At 42.0% G+C, this 23,889-nt stretch overlaps 1 protein-coding gene across 4 annotated transcripts in view; it reads left to right on the top strand.

Annotated features, from left to right (window-relative positions):
* The window catches only part of LNPEP (leucyl and cystinyl aminopeptidase), a 98,856-nt gene extending 82,461 nt beyond the window's left edge, over window positions 1–16,395 (top strand). For 3 of the 4 annotated variants that reach the window (XM_038532257.1, XM_038532256.1, XM_038532258.1), the window contains 4 exons: window positions 72–233; window positions 1,616–1,756; window positions 2,458–2,539; window positions 3,210–4,471. In XM_038532257.1, coding sequence (XP_038388185.1) covers window positions 72–233; window positions 1,616–1,756; window positions 2,458–2,539; window positions 3,210–3,341 — 517 coding nt within the window. In that variant the 3' untranslated portion in view covers window positions 3,342–4,471. Of the gene's footprint in view, window positions 1–71; window positions 234–1,615; window positions 1,757–2,457; window positions 2,540–3,209; window positions 4,472–16,347 lie in introns of those variants that run through there. The other variant, XM_038532259.1, reaches the window with a different exon arrangement.
* The last annotated feature ends 7,494 nt before the right edge of the window (window positions 16,396–23,889 follow it).

The following is a 23,889-nucleotide window of genomic DNA, read 5'->3' as shown; positions in this document are numbered from 1 at the left end:
AGTCAATTCCTTGCCTTTGTACTCAGGATTTTTTTTTCCTTGTTTTTCTCATATTTGTACCTTTCTTACAGCCTACCTACTGATGTCATGAGTACTGTGTTCAAGGTTGGAGCAAAAACTGAGAGAGGCTGGTCATTCCTGTTAAGCAAATATGTCTCTGTAGACTCTGAAGCAGAGAAGAATAAAATACTTGAAGCTCTTGCCAGCTCAGAGGATGTACGGAAACTTTACTGGTATGAAGCCATCCAAGGAATTTGATATGTAGAAATACCAAAAGCATAAAAGCATTGTGCTCCTAAGTTTGAGCTCATTTTCTCTGGGATCTCCTTTTTTCTCCCTTTACTTGTGGGGCAGCCTTGTCTTGGATGGTTTGGGGAGGAGCCCGCATGTGTTGGGCTCCCATTATAAAGTACTTAACCAGTACCTAAGGAAGAGGAATAAAATGTGGATGTATCTCTCATATGACCCTTCACTTCCACTCTTAGTCTCTCTTCTCTGTTAACAGTGTCAGTCCTGGTGTGTGTATTTACATATTGAATGTAGGTGTATACTATACCCAGTGTTCTGTAACATTCTTTGTAGTGAATGATCAGTCTTTGAGATTTGCCATGTTCGTTCATAAAGCTTATTTCATTCGTTTTTAAGGCTACACAGCATTCCAAAGTATGGCCCTTTCATAATTTAATCTATCACATTTGTTGGGCATTTGGGTTTTTTCCCCCATTAAAAATAATTTTGCATTCTTTTGAGGGTATGTGCTTTCCCCTAGAAGCAGATATTATAACATGATAGATGAGAATTGCATTTGTGTAAGTACCAGGCTTTAGTATTTATAAGCTACACTATTGCATCAATTTTACTTAACCTCAGTTCCTTAGACTGTAAAATGGAGAAAGGTAATGATTACCTATTTCAACCATTCTTGTGTCAAGATTTTAGAACATAATCTAGTACATAGGAAGTATCCATAAGTGTTAACTATTAATATTAAAAGCATATTCTAAAATGTATCGTGCTTTCATACATATTCTTGCTAATACATATTCTAAAATGTATCAGCTTTTTAAGAATAGTAATATTACCAGGATGCCTGGGTGGCTCAGTGGTTGAGCGTCTGCCTTTGACTCAGATCGTGATCCCAGAGACCTAGAGTTGAGTCCTGCATCACACTCCCTCTAGGGAGCCTGCTTCTCCCTCTCTCTCTGCCTCTCTCTCTGTGTCTCTCTTGAATAGGTAAATAAAATCTAAAAATAAAAAATAAAAAAGAATGGTAATATACCTATCTACTCAAATAAAATAAGGTTTTTAACAACAACAAAAAAATCCAGTCTTCTGAGTTATAGTAAATTCTACTTGAATTTATTCCCTAAATGTCCTTACTACTATTTATTATTATGTGACAGTATACTTAAGTCCTTATGTAAGTGGTGACTTCTCCCTTCATTTAAAAAAATGACAAGTTTTCAATTTATCGGTCAATCTTAGACCAGCCTGAAACTTACATCCTTTGAATTGCTTCAGAACTTTCATTAAGAGACTGGCACTTATTTTAAGTCCAGTGATCACTTCATGATGAATAATTGTTTTTGGAAACTAAATCTGCTTTGCTCTTCAGGTTAATGAAAAATAGCCTCAGTGGAGATATCATCCGAACACAAAAGCTGTCATTTATCATTAGAACAGCTGGCCAACATTTTCCTGGACACTTGCTGGCATGGGATTTTGTCAAAGAGAACTGGGACAAGCTCGTGCAGAAGTAAGTTTCTACTTATTTTCTACTAATTTTTAACTAATTTTCAGTATTCTCCGGTTCTGCATGTGCAACTGTTCCCAGTGTTGTATTGATTCATAGGATTTAAGATCCGCTGTGAGAGGAAAAGTATATCAGTGACAGCTTAACCAAAACACCCAGAAATTTTTACACTTGTAAATGTAATTCCTTAACGTGAGTCGTTGGACAGTGGTGCTCCATTCGGGTACTGTTGAAGCCAACCGTGCTTGACACTTAGGTCACTTCACTTAACGTGGCCATGGACTATTTCACAATAGCTGCTTAGTTACGTGTGTTGAAAAATACCTCTTCGTTGCCAAGAGATTGGATAAGAACTCATACCCGCCTAGACCACACATGGAAGATATTCTTTTTTCTTTCAGAATAATAATGGCGTTTCTAGAGGGGGGTAAGGTGTGGTTTTTGAATCAATTAAATGGATTCATTTATCTGGGTATCCATAACTCCTGCCTTTTTCTGCCCACCTTTCCTTCGCCCTGGTAGTGAGAGTGTGTGTAGGCTTACCTTCTGATTTCCTGAGCTTCCTTACCCAGGAGCAGGCCTCCCACTCTCCCCTTGGCCTGTGTAATGTATAGTCAAGTATTTCCTTTGCGCTCAGGAACTTTGCTTCCCAACAGCTGCCTCATGTTTTTGCTCTTTTTGCTCTTGTATTTGTGTTTCTTCAGGTTTCATCTGGGGTCCTATACCATGCAAAGTATTGTTGCTGGGTCAACGCACCTGTTTTCGACAAAGGCACATTTGTCTGAGGTTGGTTGTATAAAATGTTAGCAGGGAGATTGGGTCACCCTTTCCGCTTTGGCTGCTCAGTCTCAGTGAGACGGTGCCTCGTCACGCCAAATCCTGCCTCCCCCCCCCCCCCCCCCCCCCCCCGTGTCTGCCTTGGTCAGTGCCAGTCGTTGTGCCCTGGCATTAGTGCTTAAGGGGCCGTTCTTCAGCAAGGAGGACGAATTCTCATGAGGAAGAATTTGGATTCCATTCTCAACTGTATTCCCTCATCGGCCTTACACAAATAATTTTTGGAATTAAGACGAGCATATGCCACCTTTCTTTTTAAGTGGTAATAAAATGGTTTTAAGGAATTCCATTCCAAGGGAATTCCATTCCACTGGGCACTAATTCTAACTTAGATGACTTCATCTACTGTTACTTGGCGGCTTTTTTTTTTCCCCCATTTTAAATTGGAAGAATTTATCCTTGTGGGAGTAAGGGGAACTCATTTTTAAAATGACTTCAGATTTCACCATACGTGATCAGGAACTTGATGTAAATTCTTTGAATAGGAAAGTGCTTTTTGTCTCTACTTCTTTCAAGACATCAGCATAGCCATGACTAAGTTAAAGCTTCTTTGAAAGGGATATTCAGAGTTACCTGTGATTTAGTGTTCTCCTTTTGAAATACTTCTGCGTGCAACTTACAGGTCCAGGCGTTCTTTGAAAATCAGTCAGAGGCAACCTTTCGGCTTCGTTGTGTCCAGGAGGCTTTGGAAGTCATTCAGTTGAACATCCGATGGATGGAGAAGAACCTTAAAACTCTGACGCGGTGGCTGTAGCATGCACAACTGCACCCCATTTTGTTGCCCATTCAGAGAGCTTATTAACTTGGGCTCTGCTGCTTTTGCAAAAAGCCAAGGTGAAGCCAGAATTGCTGCCGAGTTGTTTGCACTCTTAGGAGTTCTAGTTAGCTCAGGGCCCGTCTGTGTAGTTTTCATCTGTCTTTTTCGAATTGTCTTTGGGCAGTACATAGTTATTTATTATACAGAATTATATTCACCTATATGCCAACACCTACAAAAACAATAATTTTTCTACTCTGAAGATACACAAATAGGGGAAGAAATCTGTTGTTTTGGCAGTCTGTTCTCTTTGTTGGTATCCAGAAAATACTGACACAGTGAAACAAGGCAAGACTACCACGGGAGCCGTCATCTTTGCAGGCTGCTGGTTTGTCAGCCATTTGTTGCTTCTCACTGATAGATGTTACTTGAATGTGGTACAAAACTTAGCTTCAAAAACTATGGTAATGAAGTCGATGAATCCTACAACTGTTAGAAAACTGATCTCAGGTGTGCAGATCTACTTTGGTTTGAGGTTTTGATCAATCCTTTATTTTCTGAAACAAAGTTTAAATAAGGTCTATAACTATTATATATTTTTTTTTTCTGCAGAACAGCCAGGTGCTACAGAATTTTTAAATTTTTGTTGTACTGAAAAGCTAAGTAACAAGGACAAAAGATTAAATTTTCCAAATATTTAATACTTATTTTTTCATCTTTTAGGAAAATGTTTCAAACTGAGTTAGCTTCAGTTGAAATTATTTTATTTATGAATTCCAGTACTCTCCAAATCTGTACACCTTTGTCACTCCCTGCTATAGCTATTACCTTGTGTTATAAAGGAATATGTGTACATTTATGGCATTTATGGCAAGCATTTTGTTAATACTGTTGTCTTTTATCATGACTTTATCACTTTTACTAAAAATACAATTAGTTTAAGTTGCCTTTGACATTGCCTGATCATAGACACTTTCTCTGAGAATCATATTCATGTGTAGATTTTCATGTTATATTATAGCTTATATTAGAAGCACATTTTAAAATGGGGTCTTTGAGAAATTGAGCATTTTTATTTAAAGTTCACCATAGTACCTTAAAGGAATAAAGAGAATGTGGGATAGGAATAACCTGATTCAGATTTAATATGGTGGGCTTTGAATTTTTTCTATCTAGACAGTACTTTCTTTAGTTGAAAACCCAGTGGATTTTTGTTTGTTTTGTTTTATTTTGTTCTTATCATGGCCAAACTAACTGATTTAAAGGGATGGCCAAGGAGAGAAAGAAAGAAAAGGGAAGATTTCCAAAACTGTATGGCATTTTCACTCCTTGTAAAGGAGAAATACTGTACTTGAATTTTTTGAGCTATGCAGACTTAATACTTAGATCGTTGAGTTTCTTTGATTCTTAGGGGAAAAGTTTTCTTCCTTATAATTTTGAGTACTTTGTATTTTGTTTGAAAACATCTTTCGTGTACGTAAAAAGGGTAGATACCCATTTGTGAGCACTTAAAACACTCCAGAGAATCAGTGGGAAAGGTCAGCTTTTTTAATTTAGCAGGTATACAGTGGAAATATGTGGGACTGTGTATAAAATTATATTTTACTTTATGAAAGTATTTTTATATAACAAAATTTAAAATGCTGGCATGCTAAAAGGTAGCTTTCTTTAATCCTAATGCGTTTCCCCCCAAGTTAGTCTTTTCTAAACATTTACCTCTGGTTCAGAGTACAAAATATTATATCCTGAGAATCGTAGAATCCTCTAAAGATGTCTTATTGAAGCTGGGCTGATTGTAGGTCCTTATTCCTCTCGTGCTTCAGCAGACGAAAGAGAGTTTAGTTGATATTGGAAGTCAGTGTGTTTTTATATTTTTAGAGTGGGGAAAAATACTAAACTTTTGAGGGGTTTTTTGGTTGCTGGTTTTTTTACCATGTTATATTACCGAATTCCACTTTGATACAGAGTTTAAATTTTGCTACTTCTCAGCATCAGTTGAGATTTTTCAGTTTTTCCTGCCCATCTTTACATTGCTCCTGGAATGTCTGTTAACTCTGCATATGGCAAATCTTGTCTTGAATTATATCATTTTCCCTGACTGTGTGTGTGTGAGTGTGTGCGTGCATGTGTGTGGACAGAGGGTGACGTTTAAGTAAACCCCTATCAAAGCGTGGGCTGCAAGAAGAGGTGACTTGTAATCCATTGCTTGCCGTGTACCCACAACCCGTCCACTCGGCGACCGCACCCCTGCTCGGCTGCCCCTCTCTGGAGGCCTCACCTCCACGTTTGTAGATTCAGCGCCCCCCCCCCCCCTCAGTTTCCCACGGGATTCCGTAGTTCCCAGCGCCAAGCTAACCCGTCCGTGCGGCGCTTCTGAAGATGAGCTCCGAGCCGGGAGTGCAAGGCCAAGTCACAGAGCACGAGGCGTGACGCGTACAAGCGGCCTCGCTCTCCAGGCCCGCAGCACAGCCGGGCTACTTGAACGGGACGTGGGGGGCACGTGTGCTGGGTTGTTAAGAAAGGGAAACCTGGGGATTTGGACTCGTAGAGAAACCCGCACTTGGAGGCGGAGGTGGGAATCCAAGGAGTCCAGTGTGTTAATGGCAGGACGCCGGATCCTTTAAACCGCAGGTGGGTCAGCGTTCCCCCCCCCCCCCCCAGCTCGGGCCTCCCTCCTCCTCCTCCTTGTTTTCTCTGAGTCCCTGCACGTGAAACCACGTTGCCGTGGCTTGGCTGTCCCTGAACTTTCTCACCATCACAGGTTCTGCTTACTCCTAACACTCTTGGCCGCTCATGTTTCCATTTTACCGCCCTCCAGCAGCCGAAGAGCTGTCAGAAGAGTTCTGGGTACGTAGAGGCTGTGCAGCTGCCTCAGTCTCCCCGGGCACAGAACAGAGTCTTCTCTGAATACCAGAAAGTAAGAAGTGAGGGTCAGGGGCTGAGTGTGTTGCATCACCGGTGGCCTGTTACTGAGCCGTGTCCTCCGCGTCTCCCTGGGACCCCAACGTGCGGTGGTCGCTCGGATTGCTGCATGTTCACGCAACCCCCGTTCATTTGATGGGACTGCAGAGAAGGTGTGTGAGCTCAGGACACGGCATCAGCAAGTCAGCACTTCCAGGGCAGAGTTTGCAAAATGAGGTCTGCGTTTCTTAGGTACGATACAGCTCTTTTTCTCCCCTTTGCCTTTGTTCTTTTCTTTTCTTTTCTTTTCTTTTCTTTTCTTTTCTTTTCTTTTCTTTTCTTTTCTTTTCTTTTCTTTTCTTTTCTTTTCTTTCTTTTCCTTTCCTTTCTTTTCTTTTCCTTTCTTTTCTTTTCTCTTTTCTTTTCTTTCTCTTTTCTTCTTTTCTTTTCTTTTCTCTTTTCTTTTCTTTCTTTTCTTTCTTTCTTTTTTATCGGAATGAATTCTCTATCTCGAGAGCTGCTTCTCTCTCCCCTCTGACTCCCCCGTTTGTACTTTAAGAAAACAAATGTGTGTATTTTTGCTATGCATTGCATTCTTTTATTTTGTGGTTCATTCTGGGCTTTGGTGGTAAGTCCTGAATGAAAAGTGGCAGCCCAAACGCAGGACAGATCTCCTCTTGTCCCTTCCCCTCATTGCCTGCGTGTGCAGCAGCTCTCAGAATTAACTGATGTCTTTAAGTGGCTTTTCGGCGGGGTATATACTTTCTAAATGTGCATATGTAGTCTTGATGTATTTTTATTTTCTTTGGGTTTTGTACACTTTATTCTGATAACGAGGGAGATACTGTCCTGTGATGTCTCCAGCCCTTCCCAAGTTCCTGTGTGGGCAGTGGCTACAGGTAGTGACTTGACGTTTCTCTTTTTTTGGAAGTTAACGGTGATATTGGGCGGAGAGCAGAGTATGTTCGTTTAAAAATGTGTACAGAATGTTTTTGCTGCTATTTTGTGGGTGTTCTTTCACTTAGCACTTCATTCATCTTTCTCATGGGTGTGTGGATACCTAATGAGCTGTGGCAGTGCGAAAGTATGACGAATGTCCCGTTTACCTCCTCCTTGTGGCTTGCATGGACAGTTGTCGTTGCTCTCGTTTCAACCGAGTCTTGGCGAGGTGGGGCTTGTGTAGCTTTCTTGCAGATATGTGTTATGCTCCTTTTTTATATTCCATCTTATATGTGTTTGCATGTGTACATATGTGAAAATCGAGGCTCAGGGTAGGACAGATTTCCTGTTTGTCCTTTCCTTTATTGCCTCCTTGGGTTAGTAGCTGATATTGTTTTGTTTTGTGGGGTGGGAGAAACTAGGGTATGTATTTAATGTATATAAATAGACTTTGTATTACTACTCATTTCGTACTGTGTCCTTCTCAGAGGACATCAGAGTACTTAATGAGACGTGGAGGTCCGGATGTATGACAATCTCCTCTTGTCCCCTTCCCTTATTGCCTGTGTGGGCAATAGCTAGTAGAATAGTTGTTGAAGTTGGGGGGAGGGAGGGAGGGGGTTGGGGGAAGGGATGTGTACATGCTGTATATACCTATTTTTACTGCCAAGTTGTATTATTTCATTGGGTACCCAGACTGGAAGGTACCCAATAAACCATGGAGGTCCGGATGTATAACAATCTCCTCTTGTCCCCTTCCCTTATTGCCTTAGTGGGCAATGACTAGTAGAGTAGTTAATTAGTTTCAGGGGTCCTTTTGTGGGTTTGGGAGTAAATACTTTTAAATATATATACATGTTTCTACTTCCTTATTATAGTATTTCACTGGGTACCCCGTCCTTCACCGGACACACAGGTCCCCAGTGAACCGTGGAGTTCTAGATGTATAGCAATCTCCTCTTCTCCCTTGCCCTTTTTATCTACGTAGGCAGTCATTTTCAAGTAGTTTGGATTTTTTGAAGTCTTGAGGGTGAGGGTGGGAGGGTGGGAAGGGACTAAGGGCAGGATATGTACTTTTGAAAACTGTATGTACAGTATTTCTTACTATATGTGTTATTCCATTTTGTACCCCGTCCCTTGCTTGGACGTGCAGGTACTTAATGAGACGTGGAGGTCCGGATGTATGAAAATCTCCTCTTGTCCCCTTCCCTTATTGCCTCTGTGGGCAATAGTTTAGAGTAGTTGTAGATTAATATTTGTACACTACCACTCCCTCCGCTGGGAGGGTGGGGATATATATACTCCTTAAGATGTATATAAATATTTTTGTTCCTTTTTTCTGTTACTGCATTTTGTACCTAGATCTTTCCTTGGATATTTAGGTACATGATGAAAATTAAGGTTCATTCTATGAAAAAAATCTCCTCGTGTCCCCTTCCCTTATTGCCTGTCTGGGCAATGACTAGTGGTATAGTTGTTTTGAGAGGTTTTTTGGGGGCAGGGCGGTGGGGGATTTCTGGGCTTACATTTCTTAAAAGGTACATAAATGTCTGCTGTGGTGGTGGTGGTGGTTTTGCTCTTTTACTTCAAACCGGTTTTTTGGTTTGGATTTGTAGATGTGAAATGTAGTGCAGAGGCCCAGATCCAGAGGAGCGGTAAGCCCTTTCTCCCGTTGCTTACGGCCTGTTGTATGAGAGGACGTTAGGACTTATACTTTGTTTTTGAATTTCTTAATGGGGAATGGGCCCAGTAGGTAAGATAGTTGATGTTTTAAATGTATATAAATGCTTCTGCTTCTTTTTGGTGTTTACTTCATTTTGAATCTAGTCCTTTGCCATGAGTATTTAGGTACTTAATGAAAGTTGAGATTGATTCTATGAAAAATCTCCCCTACTCCCCTTCCCTCATTGCCTGGTGGGCAATGGTAGAAGAATAGATGTTTAGTTTTGTCTTTTGGAGGGGTGGGAGTAGTCTGGATGAGTGTGTGCGTGCGTGTGTGCGCGCGCATGTAAATTTTTTTTTTAATGTATATAAATGTTTGCTACATTTTGTGTGTTATTTCACTTCTTACTCAGTCCTTTGCTGGGACTTGTAGGTACACAGTGAAACATGGAGGTCCATACGTATGATAAATCTCCTCTGCTTCCCTTCCCTCACTGCCTGCATGGGCAATAGTTTTATAATTTGGGGTGATTTTTTTAAGGGGGAGAGATTATTTGGGTGGGTAGTGGGGAGGGGCAAAGGTCAGGGTATGAACTTTGAAAAAGTGTATATAAATGTTTTCCTATTATTGATTTTGTACCTCCTCTTAGCATGATGCATAGGTACCGGATGAAAATCGAGGATCAATGTATGACACATCTCCCCTTCTCCTTTCCCTTATTGCCGATGTTGGCAATAGTGAGTAGAATAGTTGTGTGTTGTTTATTTACTTGGTTTTTTGGAGGGATTTATAGTTTTGGCAGGGGAATATTCTTAATATGTATGAATATGGGTTTTTTTTGTTGTTTCATTCAGTATCTAGTTCTTTGCATGGCTCTCTATATTGGGACCTAATGAAAACTGAGTTTTATAAATTGGCAGATTGCTTCGTCCTTTCCCACATATTTTCTTATTTAGCAGTAGCTAGTATAGTTTTGTGGTTATTCTGTTTTATTCTCTAGGATATATGCCTTTAAAAATGTAAACATATAAAAAAATTTAAAAATGTAAACATATATATATGCACATATCTAATCTGCTTTTCTTTTTCGTTATTTTTCATTGATACTTAGTCCCTTCCAGGGTGGTGCATGGCTCTAACAAAAATAAAGTCCCACCAAATCCCTGCCCTCTGACTTGAAAGGCAGTCGGGATGGTGTAACTAATGGCAACAGGTATATAGCAAGTAAGTTGGGAGAAGATGCTTGGATATGGTTGAGTTATGAAAGTTAATCAGATTCAGCATCCTTACGTGGATTCAAATGGAAGGAAATGGTGAGAAGGGACTTGTACTTTGGAAATTACAGAGAGGCGAGAGGACAATACTAAGTAAAGAGTATGTTTAAAGTTCATTGCTGATTAATCTCTCAGTAACTGGCATGCCAGCCGGTAAAAGTGCTGCCTAGAATTTATTTGAAGACCGTTGAGAGTAGCTTCTTTTGGAGGCCTGGAATTCTGATTTATCTACAGAAGTCTCCTGCAGTTCCATCCATAGCATATTATGTAACTGATAGAAATTATTTTGATTTTTGAAATGAACCTTTTGACTTATTGCCACGGTTCTAGCGAATAACAACGTGGGCCCAAAAATCATTCCATAAAGAACTGGGGGGCAAGCCCTCTTTGAACGACCATCTATGGTAGGGCAGGTTGGCCCTTTTTTACCCAGAGCTCTTCTGTGTGGCTGCTTCTCTCTCCACAGTTCTCCATTAGCTGGACCATTCTTGTTCCTTCTTTCTTTCTTTTTTTTTTTTTTTTTTTTGTCTTTTTATCCTCAGTGCCTGTAATATTAGATGTTATTCTCAAGTACATTTTTAAAAATGGAAGTCAGAAAAAAAAATGGAAGTCAGTGTTGCCTCATCAGCTGTATGTTTTTTGCATGCATTTCATACATCCAGACTTGTGTGTTCACTTTCAGCATTCTTGAATCATACTGACTCTTCCTCCGCCACATGGTACATGTTAGGACTCCACGTTTGTCCGTATCAAAGAAAATGCATGTGTAAAATCCCTCTCTCCCTCGCTGCCTCTCTTTCTTCCTTCCTTGCTTTTTTCCTTCAGGCTTCTAAGCAATCTTTGTTTGTTCTACAGTTTATAATGAATATAATGCTGAAGATTTGCCATATTATTTTATTTTATTATATATATATTTTAGAAACATTAATAGGACTCCTAGAACATTTGCAAAGAGATGTCATTTACCATATCAAACTCTCAGGTTCTAGTGTTCAAAAATTAGCCTATACTTTGCTATTATTTATACCTGCTGCTGTAGAAAAAAATAAAAGTTTGTTCATGACACATGTAGCTTTGATCGTAAATAAGTGAGAAAGGGGCACCTTTTTGGAATTAGTCCTGGTAGTCATTAGTGACAGTTCTGAGCAGTTCTTAATTTGAAATACTTCAAAGAAGTAAAGGTCATGGCTTAGCTGAATGAAATGCTCCAAAAGTTGCACTGTATAAACCATCAGTACAGTAATACACTTGTGTATGTATGTGTGTGTGTGTGTGTATACATATTATATAATGAGAATTACAGCATAATTGGAGCATTTGCATTAATCAGCAAACTCACACTGAGACAAAACTTAGTCTTCTGGCCGTCTCGATTAAAGCCAAGTGTTCCATGTTGCTATGAAGAGTAGGCTCTTTCAAACACTTCAAAAAGTAATTACTTGGAAACTTGTAAAAGTATTACATTTTTGTATTTAAACACCTATACCGATCTACAGTTCTTTGAATCTGAGCTTGTGGGTGGAATTCTAAATTTGTATCATAATCTGTCTTTTGTGGAAAATTTTGAAAACAGTATGTATAATATTATATATATGCAAATTGTGTTGTGTCACTTGTAAAGGGAAAAAGCTTATTTTTCTTTATACTTCTGATAACTTGTTTTGCATATGACCAGCACTGACTGAAAAGGCATGTGTAATTGCAAACACTGTTGCTTTTTTTTGTGAAATGAAAATAAAAGTATTTAAATATAAATGTTGTGTTGGCCTCTTTGGATGAAAAAAACTACACGTAAAATGGTACATCTCAGATTACACACTCGACCAGGATAATGACCATATTCATTGTCTTGCATGATTTGTTTTCTACTCCACTACGTACCCCAGTATCTCTACTGCCTATAACTCCGGGTTTCTCACACTCACACTATTGACACTGGGGCTCTCCCGGGCATTCTGTGATGACGAACAGCACCCTTAGCCTCTAATGCAAATAGCAAACACAAGCTAATGCCAACTCCAGCGTGACAAGGAAAAATGCCTCTAGACTTTGCCAAATTTCTCCTGCAGTGGGGTAAGGATTAAAACTTCCATTGGATGCTTGGGGCAGGGGGCTCAGTAACTGTTACATGAATTCTATCTAGGGCAATTATTTACTTTTTAGACTGAATTGCTTCTTGTAAACACACTTCAGTAGCAGTTGGTACAGTAATAGTTAAGTACCTAAATCCATATGAGACATGTAATTACTTATGCCTGTGAAACCAAAGAACACTTACAATCTGAATTTGAAAGTGAAAGGACACTGAATTTTACCAGGGGACACCCGTTTTGTTTCACATGTAATTGGAGCGGGACCGCACAGCTTTATCAAGGGACAGTGCCACAGTTACATTCCTGGTCACATCTACAAAAGGAGTTTCTCTTTCTAGCCCCATAAATTGTTTTGAAGGACAGTTGAGAATTTCTTAGGCTTCCAGATAGGGGAACTAGAACCAGTATTTTCCTATGGTTAATTGTCAAGGCTTTAAGTTAGGGATGTTAGGGCAAATAGAGTATCTCTTTATCCCCCAACCCAAAACCCTATTTCCAGTGACACACAACAACCTTGAAGCCATACCTTTTTAAAATCTCATAATTAATATTAATATTAATATTATTATTGATCATTAATATATTGGAGAATCAACAAAGTAAAGGCAACCTACTGAATTGGGACGATGGTTGCAAGTGATCTGTTAAGAGGTTAATATCCAAATTATATAAATGACTTCTACAACTCAACACTAGAACACCGAGTAATCTAGTTATAATGGGCAGAAGACCTGAATAGACATTTTTCCAAAGAAGACATGTACATGGCCAACAGGATCCCCATGACTCATCATCAGAGAAGCAAATCAAAACCACAGTAATAAATCACCTTAACATCTGTAAGGATGGCTTAGAGGATCAAAAAGACAGGAAATGTCAAGTGTTGACAAGGATATGGAGAAAAAGGAACCCTCGTGCACTGATGGGAATGTAAATTGATGCAGCCACTATGGAAAACAGTATGGAAGATCCACACAAAATTAAAAGAATAACCATACGATCCAGTAATTCCACTACGGGCTATTTATCCAAAGAAAACAAAAACACTGATTTGAAAAACCATATGTACCCCTGTGTTTTTTTGCAGCATTATTTACAATAGCCAAGACATGGAAGGAACCTAAGTATCCTGTTGATAGATGAATGGTACATATGTCATTTATACACACACACACACACACACACACATATATATATAATGGAAGCTTATTCAGGCATGAAAAAGAATGAGACCTTGCAACAACATGATGGATATAGAGGTTATTATGCTAAGTGAAATGAGACTGTAAAATGCTATATGAACTTCAATAAAAATATATATAAAAATACTATATGATTTTGCTCTTATGTGGAGCCTAAAAAAAAAAAAAAAGCAGAAACAGACCCATAAACAAACTGGTGGTTGCCAGAGGGTTAGAGGAATGGGCAAAATAGGTGAAGGGGAGTGGGAGGTACACGCTTCCAGTAATGAATAAGTCACTGAGATGAAAGGCACAGCACAGGGCACGCAGTAAATGGCTTTAGTGTTGTATGGTGACAGTGGCACCATATGCTATACTTGTGAGCGCAGGCCCGTGTGCAGAGCTGTTGAATCCCTGCTGTACTCCTGAAGCTAATGTAACATTGTGGTGTCAACTATACTCGGGTAAATAATAATATACTAGAGAAACGTTCTTAGGAGTTGCCAGGATTTTGATCAAAAGCTGCTGGTTCATGGTTCTTACCCTTTTTTTATTCATGGATATCTGCAATAAACAATTGAACTAAAATTCTTTATAAATGTAGAGAAGAACACTTCGATTTTGATGGACTTTTTGATGAGAGTGATAGAACTGTATTTTTGAAAATCATTTTTAGAATTCATGGCACGAAAGAGTTTGGGTTCTATTTTGCTTTACTTCAGTTCTTACCATAAAGCTCATCCCCCCCCACACACACACACACGCACACACATCCAGGGCTTCCTAAAACTAGTGACTGAGGTAAACAGTTGACTTACATGCTCTTCAGAGGTGTTACCACCAGAGAGCAAGACCATGCTTTTAAATCACCGTTACGGCCTACCTTCACTAACTAGTGATATGTTTCCAGAGCTTTTTGCGGTTTCATTTTTATTATTTTTCTTATGGTCACCCAGTCACTTATGCGATTGTGATTTCTGTTGTTGGCCGAGCTGACTTAGAATCAGGACACTTGCGTATATGTGTAACAGCTTTTATCCTTAATATCCTGCTCATTTTTTTGAAGGATGCACATAACGTATTAATATAATAAAATAACCAAACAATTGGTTAAATTATGTGATGAGCCAAAGTTGAAGCGTTGAGTAGGCTGCACCAGGAGGCCACAGATTGAAAGGAAGTGAGGGCCAGCAGACAAAAAGCCACATCAATTTAGGAAAGGCCACGGAGGGGAGACAGGGTATTGCTTGTTCCGTGCCGTTTGCCCAGAAGCCGGGTGTGGAAACTGCAAGCCCTTGTGCTGGATGCTTTCTGATGTTGCTCTTCTATGTCAGTGTGGCACCAAAGTGACGCTTGGGTGCTTCGTGCAGGATTGCACATGGGCTGCCCTGTGCAGTTAGCGGCTGTTTACATCTTCATTTACTTTGCCTCCCAGCCCTTTGTAATTTTTACAGTTAAGCGGAACTCTTGGAATATTACCATTATTACCTAGTAGCAAGAGGTAATGATTTCTAGAAATTTAAACTATTTGAAAGGCTGTGGAACATAGACTGGCATCAGTCAGGACTGAGTTGATTCCCTCGTTCAACCATTTCCCACTTGTGTTTTAATTCCTCTTAGCCTCAGTTTTCTCCAGTAATAAAACAAGGACACTACCTGCCTTATGAGGTTGTTGGCTTCACCTTAATAAAATATTTATAAATTACCACATGAAATAAGTCCATCAGAGAAATAAAATTAGCATATGGTTTCACTCGTGGAATATAAGAAACAGCGCAGAGGATCACAGGGGAAGGGAGGGAAAAACTGAGTGGTAAGTCTTCAGAAAGGGAGAGAAACCATGGGGGACTCTAACTATAGGAAACAAACTATAGGATGGAGGAGAGGTGGCAGGGGATGAGGTGATGGACTGGGTGATGGACGCTGAGGGCACATGATGTGTGAGCACTGGGTGTTGTATGCAACTGACAAATCATTGCACACATCTGAAATCACGTACGTACTTTATGTTGGCTAATTGAGTTTAAATTTTTTTAAAAAATTAGCACAATGCCTATAAATATCACAGTGACATGGTAAATGTCAACTGCTATTGTTAAAACTTCTTGCTGCTTTCCGGAGTATAAAGATGTTAATACCCTCAGTTACTGATGGAAATGAGTGTTTTTTGTTTTTGTTTTTTTTTTAATTGAATAGGTTATACAACTTACCAGTTAGGAAATTAGAGAAATAATTTCAGTCTAATTGTCTTTGTAAGTCTTAAGCCTTAAGTATGCAGATTTGAGAGCTATTGCCTGTAAATTGGAAAAAGCGTGAAGTTATATAGGTTTCACAACTGGAATGATACCCTATCACTGAATTTGTAAATAAGTAGGAAATGAAATCCTAATTATTGACTAATCTGCATGGTGGTAATAGGATCTACTTTGCAGTAATAACATCAGGCACAGGTATATGGGAAATGGATCCAGTACTTCATAGGAGCTCAGTAAATACTCCTTTTCCCCCCCTTTCAATAATGTAGTTGCATTAAATATGCAAAAGAATCAAGCATGCACAAGTCCCAATTCTAGCTAGAAAATATGTGTACAGCTTAGCGCATGGCAGAGAAGTTGGCCAAAATCTCTCCTAGTGCCAGAAAAAAACCTTCCATGTGACGTAGTCTAATTCTCTCATTTTCCTGATCAAGTAAGAGCACCAGAGGCTGGGCCTTAGCGAAGACTCCCCCATAACATGACGTTATAGGTCAGATCTGCACGTGTGTTTGTATTAGAAAAAGTTCATGTCACCTTGAAAACAAATGATGTGCAATTTGCCTGCAGGATGCTGTTTGCCTGGAAACGAGTATTAGACTTTACTATTGAAAGAGGTGTTTGGTTATTTTAATGTGGAGCGTGGAATTAAAACTATCCTAATAATTCAACTTTTTTTTAATTAATTAATTTATGATAGACATAGAGGCAGAGACACAGGCAGAGGGAGAAGCAGGCTCCATGCCGGGAGCCCGACGTGGGACTCGATCCCGGGTCTCCAGGATCGCCCCCTGGGCCAAAGGCAGGTGCTAAACCACGGCCACGCAGGGATCCCCTAATTAAACTTTTAAACTCAGCAGTTGTTCACACCCTCTGGATACCGCAGTCTCAAAAGCATGGGTGTGCGGAGGTTAACACCTGCGTCCCCCTTTGTGTGTGTCTGGACTAAGTGGGTTGCAATGAAGTAACCACTGTGAGGCGGGGGACACCAGGGTGGGGGGGTCGGAGGGGCTTCTCTCACCCCCAGAGGGACACCAGGGCGGAGGAGGGGTGGTTAGCAATGGAGAGGCCCGGGAGCCCCCACGCCTGGTGACCGGGGCGAAGGCACACAAGCTCCACCAACTACGGGCAGGAGGGGAGGGGGCCTACAGTTCTGGGGAAAGAGGTGATATTAAAACACAATTTTCGGATCAGGCGTTTCACCTGTGCGGTGGTCGCTGGGCCCGGGCCGGGGGGGGGGGGGTGTGGGCTGCGGCCCCCTGGGCCCTGCGACCCGGCCCACAGGCCCTTCCCGGCGGGCGAGCGGCAGCTGGGGCCCAGCGCCCCTATTCCAGACACCTGCGCACCCTCAGCCCTGGGCCCCCGCACCTGAGGGTCCCCTCTGTGCAGTGGCCCCGGCAGCTGGGCCCGGGGCTGCCGTCCCCTCGGACTCCCTCCACGCGCTGCTCGACTGCATCTTCCAAACCAGCACGTTGCCCTCCTGAACGGCAGGTGCCTGTTGGGGGGCAGCCAGGTCCTGCCCTCCGGCTGCTGGGAGGGGAGCGCCCGACCGCCGAGCTCGCCCTGCTTCGGGACCGACAGCGGCCTCGGCTGACCCGGGGCGGAGGACTCCAGGCCGCGCGGCTCCCACGGGGTTCAGGCTCCAGCATCCAGTCGGTGTGACTTGGACCCCGCCCGGGCCTTGCCTAGGTGGGTGCGCGCCCCTTGACCCCAAGGGGAGCAGCGGGCCCGGCTGCGGGAATGCCACCTGGGCCTAAGCCACGGCCTGCGTGGCGGGTGGGAAAGAGGCCAGGGCGTCGGGGCTCATGGGGAGCCCAGGCGAAGGCACCCCGAGCCTGAGGCTGGCAGTGCTGCGGCCACCTAGTAACAGTGCCACCTTGAGGGCCGGGGGACCCTGGGCCCCCTCCCACCCCACCCCAGGACTGCCCCCCACTCACCTGGGTGTGCAGCACAATGTGAAAGCCGGAGGCCTCTCCCCAGATGCTGTGCAAGGGCCGCATCGATGCCTCGTGTCGCTGACTGGGGACCAAAGGCGCCTAGGCTCCCCTCGGAGTGGCCGCGCACGTGTTCCTTCCTGAGGCTTCCCAGTGAAGGACACGAGGCTGGAAGTTAATTGCCTCTGCTTTCACTCCGGGTTCCCCCCCAGTTCTAATTAGCCATAAACGAGCTTGGCTCACCTCAACCTGAGTTGTAAGAGGGCTTTCTTGTCTGGGTTGCTCGGTGTAGCCACGCAAGAATGAGGAGAGTGTTTCAAGGTAGACTTATAAATCGGGGGTCTTGAATTACACCAAAGTTCAATAAAAGGTAGAGGCTTGTAGCTGCCCGTAGTGGAAAACCTAGAGGTGAAGTCCCAGAGTATGAGGAATTAAATGCACCATACAGGAAATGCACAGTTTATCTGCTAGGCTTCCAGACGACAGGCCCCATGCCTCCAATATGTCAATGACCGCCTGTGAGCCTCAGCAGTCGGAGCAGCAGTTCTGACCTTTGACCTCTCCAAGGTCCCTGCCTTAAATTAAGAGCAGTCTGCAGAAATCTTTTAGAATGTGCTTGGGATGCAGCAGCAGCAGCAAGTGGGTAAAAAACCCTAGTGGCTTCTGTCCTTGCCCAGTGCTCACCGGGAGTGACCAAGAGCAGGCGGGAAGACTCGTTTGTCCGCAGATGGCTGAGGGTCCATACAGCCCATGTGGAAGGAATCCTAGACTCCTACAGAGACTAGGGAAATCTGAGTGAAATGGAAGGAATCCTGGAAAATGTGCTCCTATGAGAAACAAGTTGATGATGACTGGACAAAAATGGAAGTGCTTCTTTCTAGTTTGAGAGAGATGGTTAGGCAGCTCTAACAGAAATCCCAAACCTTCCTGCAAAAGGGCCAGAGCTGTGATCTGATTTAGGCAGTCCAGAAATCTCCAATGACCAAGAAATGAGTTGAGCTATCCTAAGTAGGAGTGGCTCCAGCAGGGGGTGGGGCTCTCATACAACAGCCAGATCCCGTCTAGGAGGAGTTAGTGTGTGGACTTGGGTGGAGGCTACCAGGACCCAGAGGTGGGAAGGTGCAGCCAGGTCCCTACAGGCAAGGAATCTTCTCCAGGATCTGTGAAATAGGGGTTCCCATGGCTTAGGCAAGAAGACCGTGGCCCTCAGAGGTGTTCCTTGGTTGCCTTACAGATGGTTGTCCAGAGTTAGCCCAGGAGCATGCTCAATTCATACTGAGGATGAAGGATTGACTGTGGTTTGCCATGAAATGTGGTTCCAAAGGACCTCATGCTGACTGTGCAGAAGAGAACTACAGCTCTGAGTCCTCAGCCTACAGTTGCTCCAGGAAAATATCCTCTTTCACTTGTTACCACGCCAGCTCTGCAAATAGTTGGTGGAAAAACACAGAAGATACGTTCAGACCAGACTGATAAGGATTGGTATTTGAGGGTCTTGGTCACTGGACTTCTGTTGGAGAAGGCTGTCTGGTAAATGTGCCCTCTGTGACTTTCATGGCTCCACTCTCCACAAGGTTTGTTCAAGGTGATGATGCTTTGAGGCAGGTGCTTCATGACTTAGAATACCAAGCTTTTTCATGCTCCATACACACTAACAGTCCACTTTTGCAGACTCCCCTAGGAGAAGCATCATCATCATCCCTGGAGCAGGGAAGCCTCTCCCTTGCTTCATGCAGTACAGCAAGTGGCTGAGGATGGGGTGGAGAGAGGCAGGTGGATTAAAGCTTATAACATCTCAAGTGTATAGTGCTACTCAGTTCCTCAAATCCTTGTATGCCACTCTTAACTCCTTTCCTACTATGGATAAATCATTTCTGGCCCCAGCAAAGTAGTAGAAGCAGAAGATATCACATGAAAAGAAAACTACAAATCAATATGTTTATAAATATAGATGCAAAAATCAACTAAATATGCAAACTGAATCCAACAATATGCATAAAGGATTATTCATCATGACCAAATGAGATTTATCCCAGGAATGCAAGGTTGGTTTAACACTCAAAAATTAATGTGACACAGCATATCAATAATATATCATACAATAAGACATAAAAACAACATGACTATCTCACCAGATGCAGAAAGAAACACTTGACAAAAACCAATGCACTTTCATGAAAAAACACACAATGAGGGGGATCCCTGGGTGGCGCAGCGGTTTGGCGCCTGCCTTTGGCCCAGGGCGCGATCCTGGAGACCCGGGATCAAATCCCACGTCGGGCTCCCAGTGCATGGAGCCTGCTTCTCCCTCTGCCTATGTCTCTGCCTCTCTCTCTCTGTGTGTGTGACTATAATAAAATAAATAAATTACTTAATTAATTTAAAAAAACACACACACACACAATGAGGGATGCCTGGGTGGCTCATTGGTTGAGCGTCTGCCTTTGGCTCATGATGTGGTCCCATAGTCCAGGATCAAATCCTACATCGGACTCCCTAAGAGGAGCCTGCTTCTCCCTCTGCCTGTGTCTCTGCCTCTCTTTGTGTGTCTCTCATGAATGAATGGATAAAAATCTTTAAACACACACACACAAACACACACACACACACACACACACACACAATGAAGTAGGAATAAAGGAGAACTTTCTCAATCTGCTAAAGGGCATCTATGACTCACCAATTGCTAATGTCACATTTAATGGTGAAATATTGAAAGATTTTCTCCTGAGATCAGGAACAAGGTAATGAGGCCAACTTTCACTACTTCTATGCAACATCATACTGAAGGTTCTAGCCAGAGCAATTTGGCAAAAACAAAAAACAAAACAAAACAAAAAACAAAACAAAATACCATAGCAACAACAACAAAAACCCAATAATAAAAGGCATCTGATGAGAAAGGAATAAGTAAAAACATCTCTATTTGTAGATGGCATGATCTTATACATAGAAACCCCGTATCAAAAAAATATATATATGAGAGCTAAAAAATGAGTATAAAAGGTTACAGAAGACAAGATCAATGGTACAAGTCAGTTGTGTTTCCAAACACTAACAATGAATAAGCCAAAAGTGAAATTATGACATCAATTCCATATATAATAGCACCCAAAAAATTAAAAGACTTAGGAATAAATTTAACCAAAGAAGTTCAATATCTGTACACTGAAAACCATAACCATTGCTTAAAGAAATCAAAGAAGACCTTGATAAATAGAAAGATCCCACGTTCATGGAATCACTGGAACACGTTATAGTGATAAGATGTCAGTACTCCTCAAACGTATCAGAATCTATCAGAATCCCAGCTACCTTCTTTGTAGGAATTGATGACCAGATCCTAAAATGCCATGAAAACTCAAGGAACCCAGGATAGCCAAAACAATGTTGAAAGGAGAACAAAGTTGGAGGACTCACCCTACACAATTTCAAAACATACTATGAAGCTACAGTAGTCAAGACAGTGTAGTAAGAGCCACAAGGACAGGCATACACATCAATGGAATAGAATTGAAAGTCCAGAAATAAGCCTATGCAGTTGTGGAGAATTGATTCTTTTTAAAGATTTCTTTTTTAAAGTAATCTCTGCACTTCTTGTGGGGCTCAAACTCAGAACCCTGAGATCAAGAGTTGCATGCTTCAGAGACAGAGCGAGCCAGGCACCCCTGGTCAATTGATTTTTGACAAGGGTACCAAGATAATGCAATGGGGAAAAAATAATCTCTTGGACAAATGGTGCTGGAACAACTAGATAGCCACATATAAAAGAATGAACTTGAACCACTACCTCATACCGTACACAAAAATCAACAATTAATCAAAATAGATCAGAGGCCTAAATGTAAGGACTAAAACTATTAAATTCTTAGAAGGTGTTTAAGATATGACACCAAAAGCACAGGCAACAGAAGTGGAATACATCTGACTTCATCAGAATTAAAAACTTTAGCGCATCAAAGGACCCTATCAGGAAAATGAGTAGATACACCACAGAATGGCACAGAATATTTTCAAATCGTATATCTGTTGAGAGTTTGGGATCCAGAATTTATAAAGTATTCATATAATTTATTTTTTTAATTTCTTTTTTTTAAGATTTTATTTATTTATGAGAGACACAGAAAGGCAGAGACACAGGCAGAAGGAGAAGCAGGCTCCATGCAGGGACCCTGATGCGGGACTCGATCCTGGGACTCCAGGATCACGCCCTGAGCCAATGTCAGGTGCTAAACTGCTGAGCCACCCAGGGATACCCCCCCTTTTTAAAAAGATTTTATTTATTTATTTATTTATTTATTTATTTATTCATTCATTCATTCATTCATTTATGAGAGACACAGAGAGAGAGAGAGAGAGGCAGAGTCACAGGCAGAGGGAGAAGCAAGTATTCGTATAATTTTTTTTTTGTATTCGTATAATTTAACAATAAAATGACAACCCATTTAAAAAAAGAGACAAAGGATCCAGACATTTCTCCAAAGAAAATATACAAATAGTCAGCAAGCACGTGAAGATCCTCAACGTCATTAGTCATGAAGAAATGCAAATCAAAACTCATGAGATCCACTTCACACTTAGGAGGATAGTTACCATTTAAAAATGGAAAATAATAAGTGTCGGTGAGGATATAGAGAAATTGGGACCCTCATACATCGGCTGGTGGGAATGTATAATGTGGAGATCAGTTTGGCTCTTCCTCAAGGGGTTAAAGATTGAGTTACTGTAAGACCCACTTTCAGATACCCAAGAATTCGAAACAATGTTTATACCAAAATTGGTAGTTGTATGTGTGGACGTTCATCGCAGCATTGTTCATATTAGCTGAAAGCAACAATCCAAATGTCCACTAATTAATGTGTGGATTAATAATCAAAGTGGTATGTCCATTCAGCAGAGTATTCAGCTGTAGAAATGAATGAGGTGATGATACAATGCTTGGATACATATGCTTGGCTCTTGGAAACTTACCCTAAGTGAAAGGTGGGAGGAGAGCGATCTCACTGAGAAGGCCTGGTTAATCCCACTATTCTCTTTCCTTCAGTCTTTTGATCCTGGACGCACAGCTCATGCTGGGAACCTCTGAGTGATGTGCTAGTTCACAGATAAGAATGCCCAGCGTTGCCTCAACACCCTTTCTTGGAGAAGTTGGTACATAGGCTTATGGATGAGTTGTGAACCTGCCTACCCCCTTCCCTGTAGCTAAGATTGACTGGCCCGGGAATGAACACACCTGGTGTAGGAGAAACAAATCACAATTTGGGCAGATACACTTAAGTTTTCCAAACTCCACAACATTGGGGCTTGGAGGAACTCGGTGTGATAATTCACAGTGACTGGCTGCATTTATGAGGCCGAGTCTGAAGGCATCCTCTGGTGCAGTGGTAGGGTGACCACCTCCTTCTAGTTTGCCCGAGACTTTCCTCGTTTTAACACTGATAGTCTTGCATCACAAGAACCCCCACAGTTCCAGGCAAACTGAGCAGTTTGTCACCCTAGAAAGGGGCCATTCTGGACCAGTATACGTATTTGTGCAGAAGGAGGCAAGGGGGATCCCTGGGTGGCGCAGCGGTTTAGCGCCTGCCTTTGGCCCAGGGCGCGATCCTGGAGACCCAGGATCGAATCCCATATCGGGCTCCTGGTGCATGGAGCCTGCTTCTCCCTCTGCCTGTGTCTCTGCGCCTCTCTCTCTCTCTGTGTGTGACTATCATAAATAAATAAAAATTAAAAAAAAATTAAAAAAAAAAAAAAAAAAAAGAAGGAGGCAAGGGAAGCAGACATATGTAAGCAGGGATGCAAAACTACAGAGTCAAACCTAGAATCAGTGGGAGCTGCTGCCTTGATTCCTGATGACTCTCCAGTTCCTTCCTCTGCCCGCCTGTTCATCCATGTAGTGGACCAAAGGTTATTGAACACTCACCTTGTTTTAGGCGATTTGGCAAGAACATAGATGACCTTGAGGTCTGGGTTTACTTCCCATTCCTTGGATTTTCCAAGATACCCGAAACTGTTTCAATAAGCTCCGTTTTATGTTCAGCAGATCTCTATTCCTTGCAACCAAACTATCCTTAACATACTCGCCCCCGAAAATGTTGGAGGGGACAAGGAAGAGGGAAGGAAGAGGGGGTTTGAGCCTAAAAAACTCCACAACTCTGCATCAGGGCATAAAGGACTCTCCTGTTTATGGTCTATGTCAGCCTGTGTCCTTGTGTGGGATCAGGTCTGGGGACAGTGACATCCATAGATCTTAATGGCTGGGAACAGGAAGACTAAACAGACATTTTAGACATGGAACTTGGATGAAGAAA

The sequence above is a fragment of the Canis lupus genome, chromosome 3 (genome assembly GCF_011100685.1).
Source record: "Canis lupus familiaris isolate Mischka breed German Shepherd chromosome 3, alternate assembly UU_Cfam_GSD_1.0, whole genome shotgun sequence".
Lineage (NCBI taxonomy): Eukaryota > Metazoa > Chordata > Mammalia > Carnivora > Canidae > Canis > Canis lupus.
This window is presented reverse-complemented; position numbering and strand designations above follow the sequence as displayed.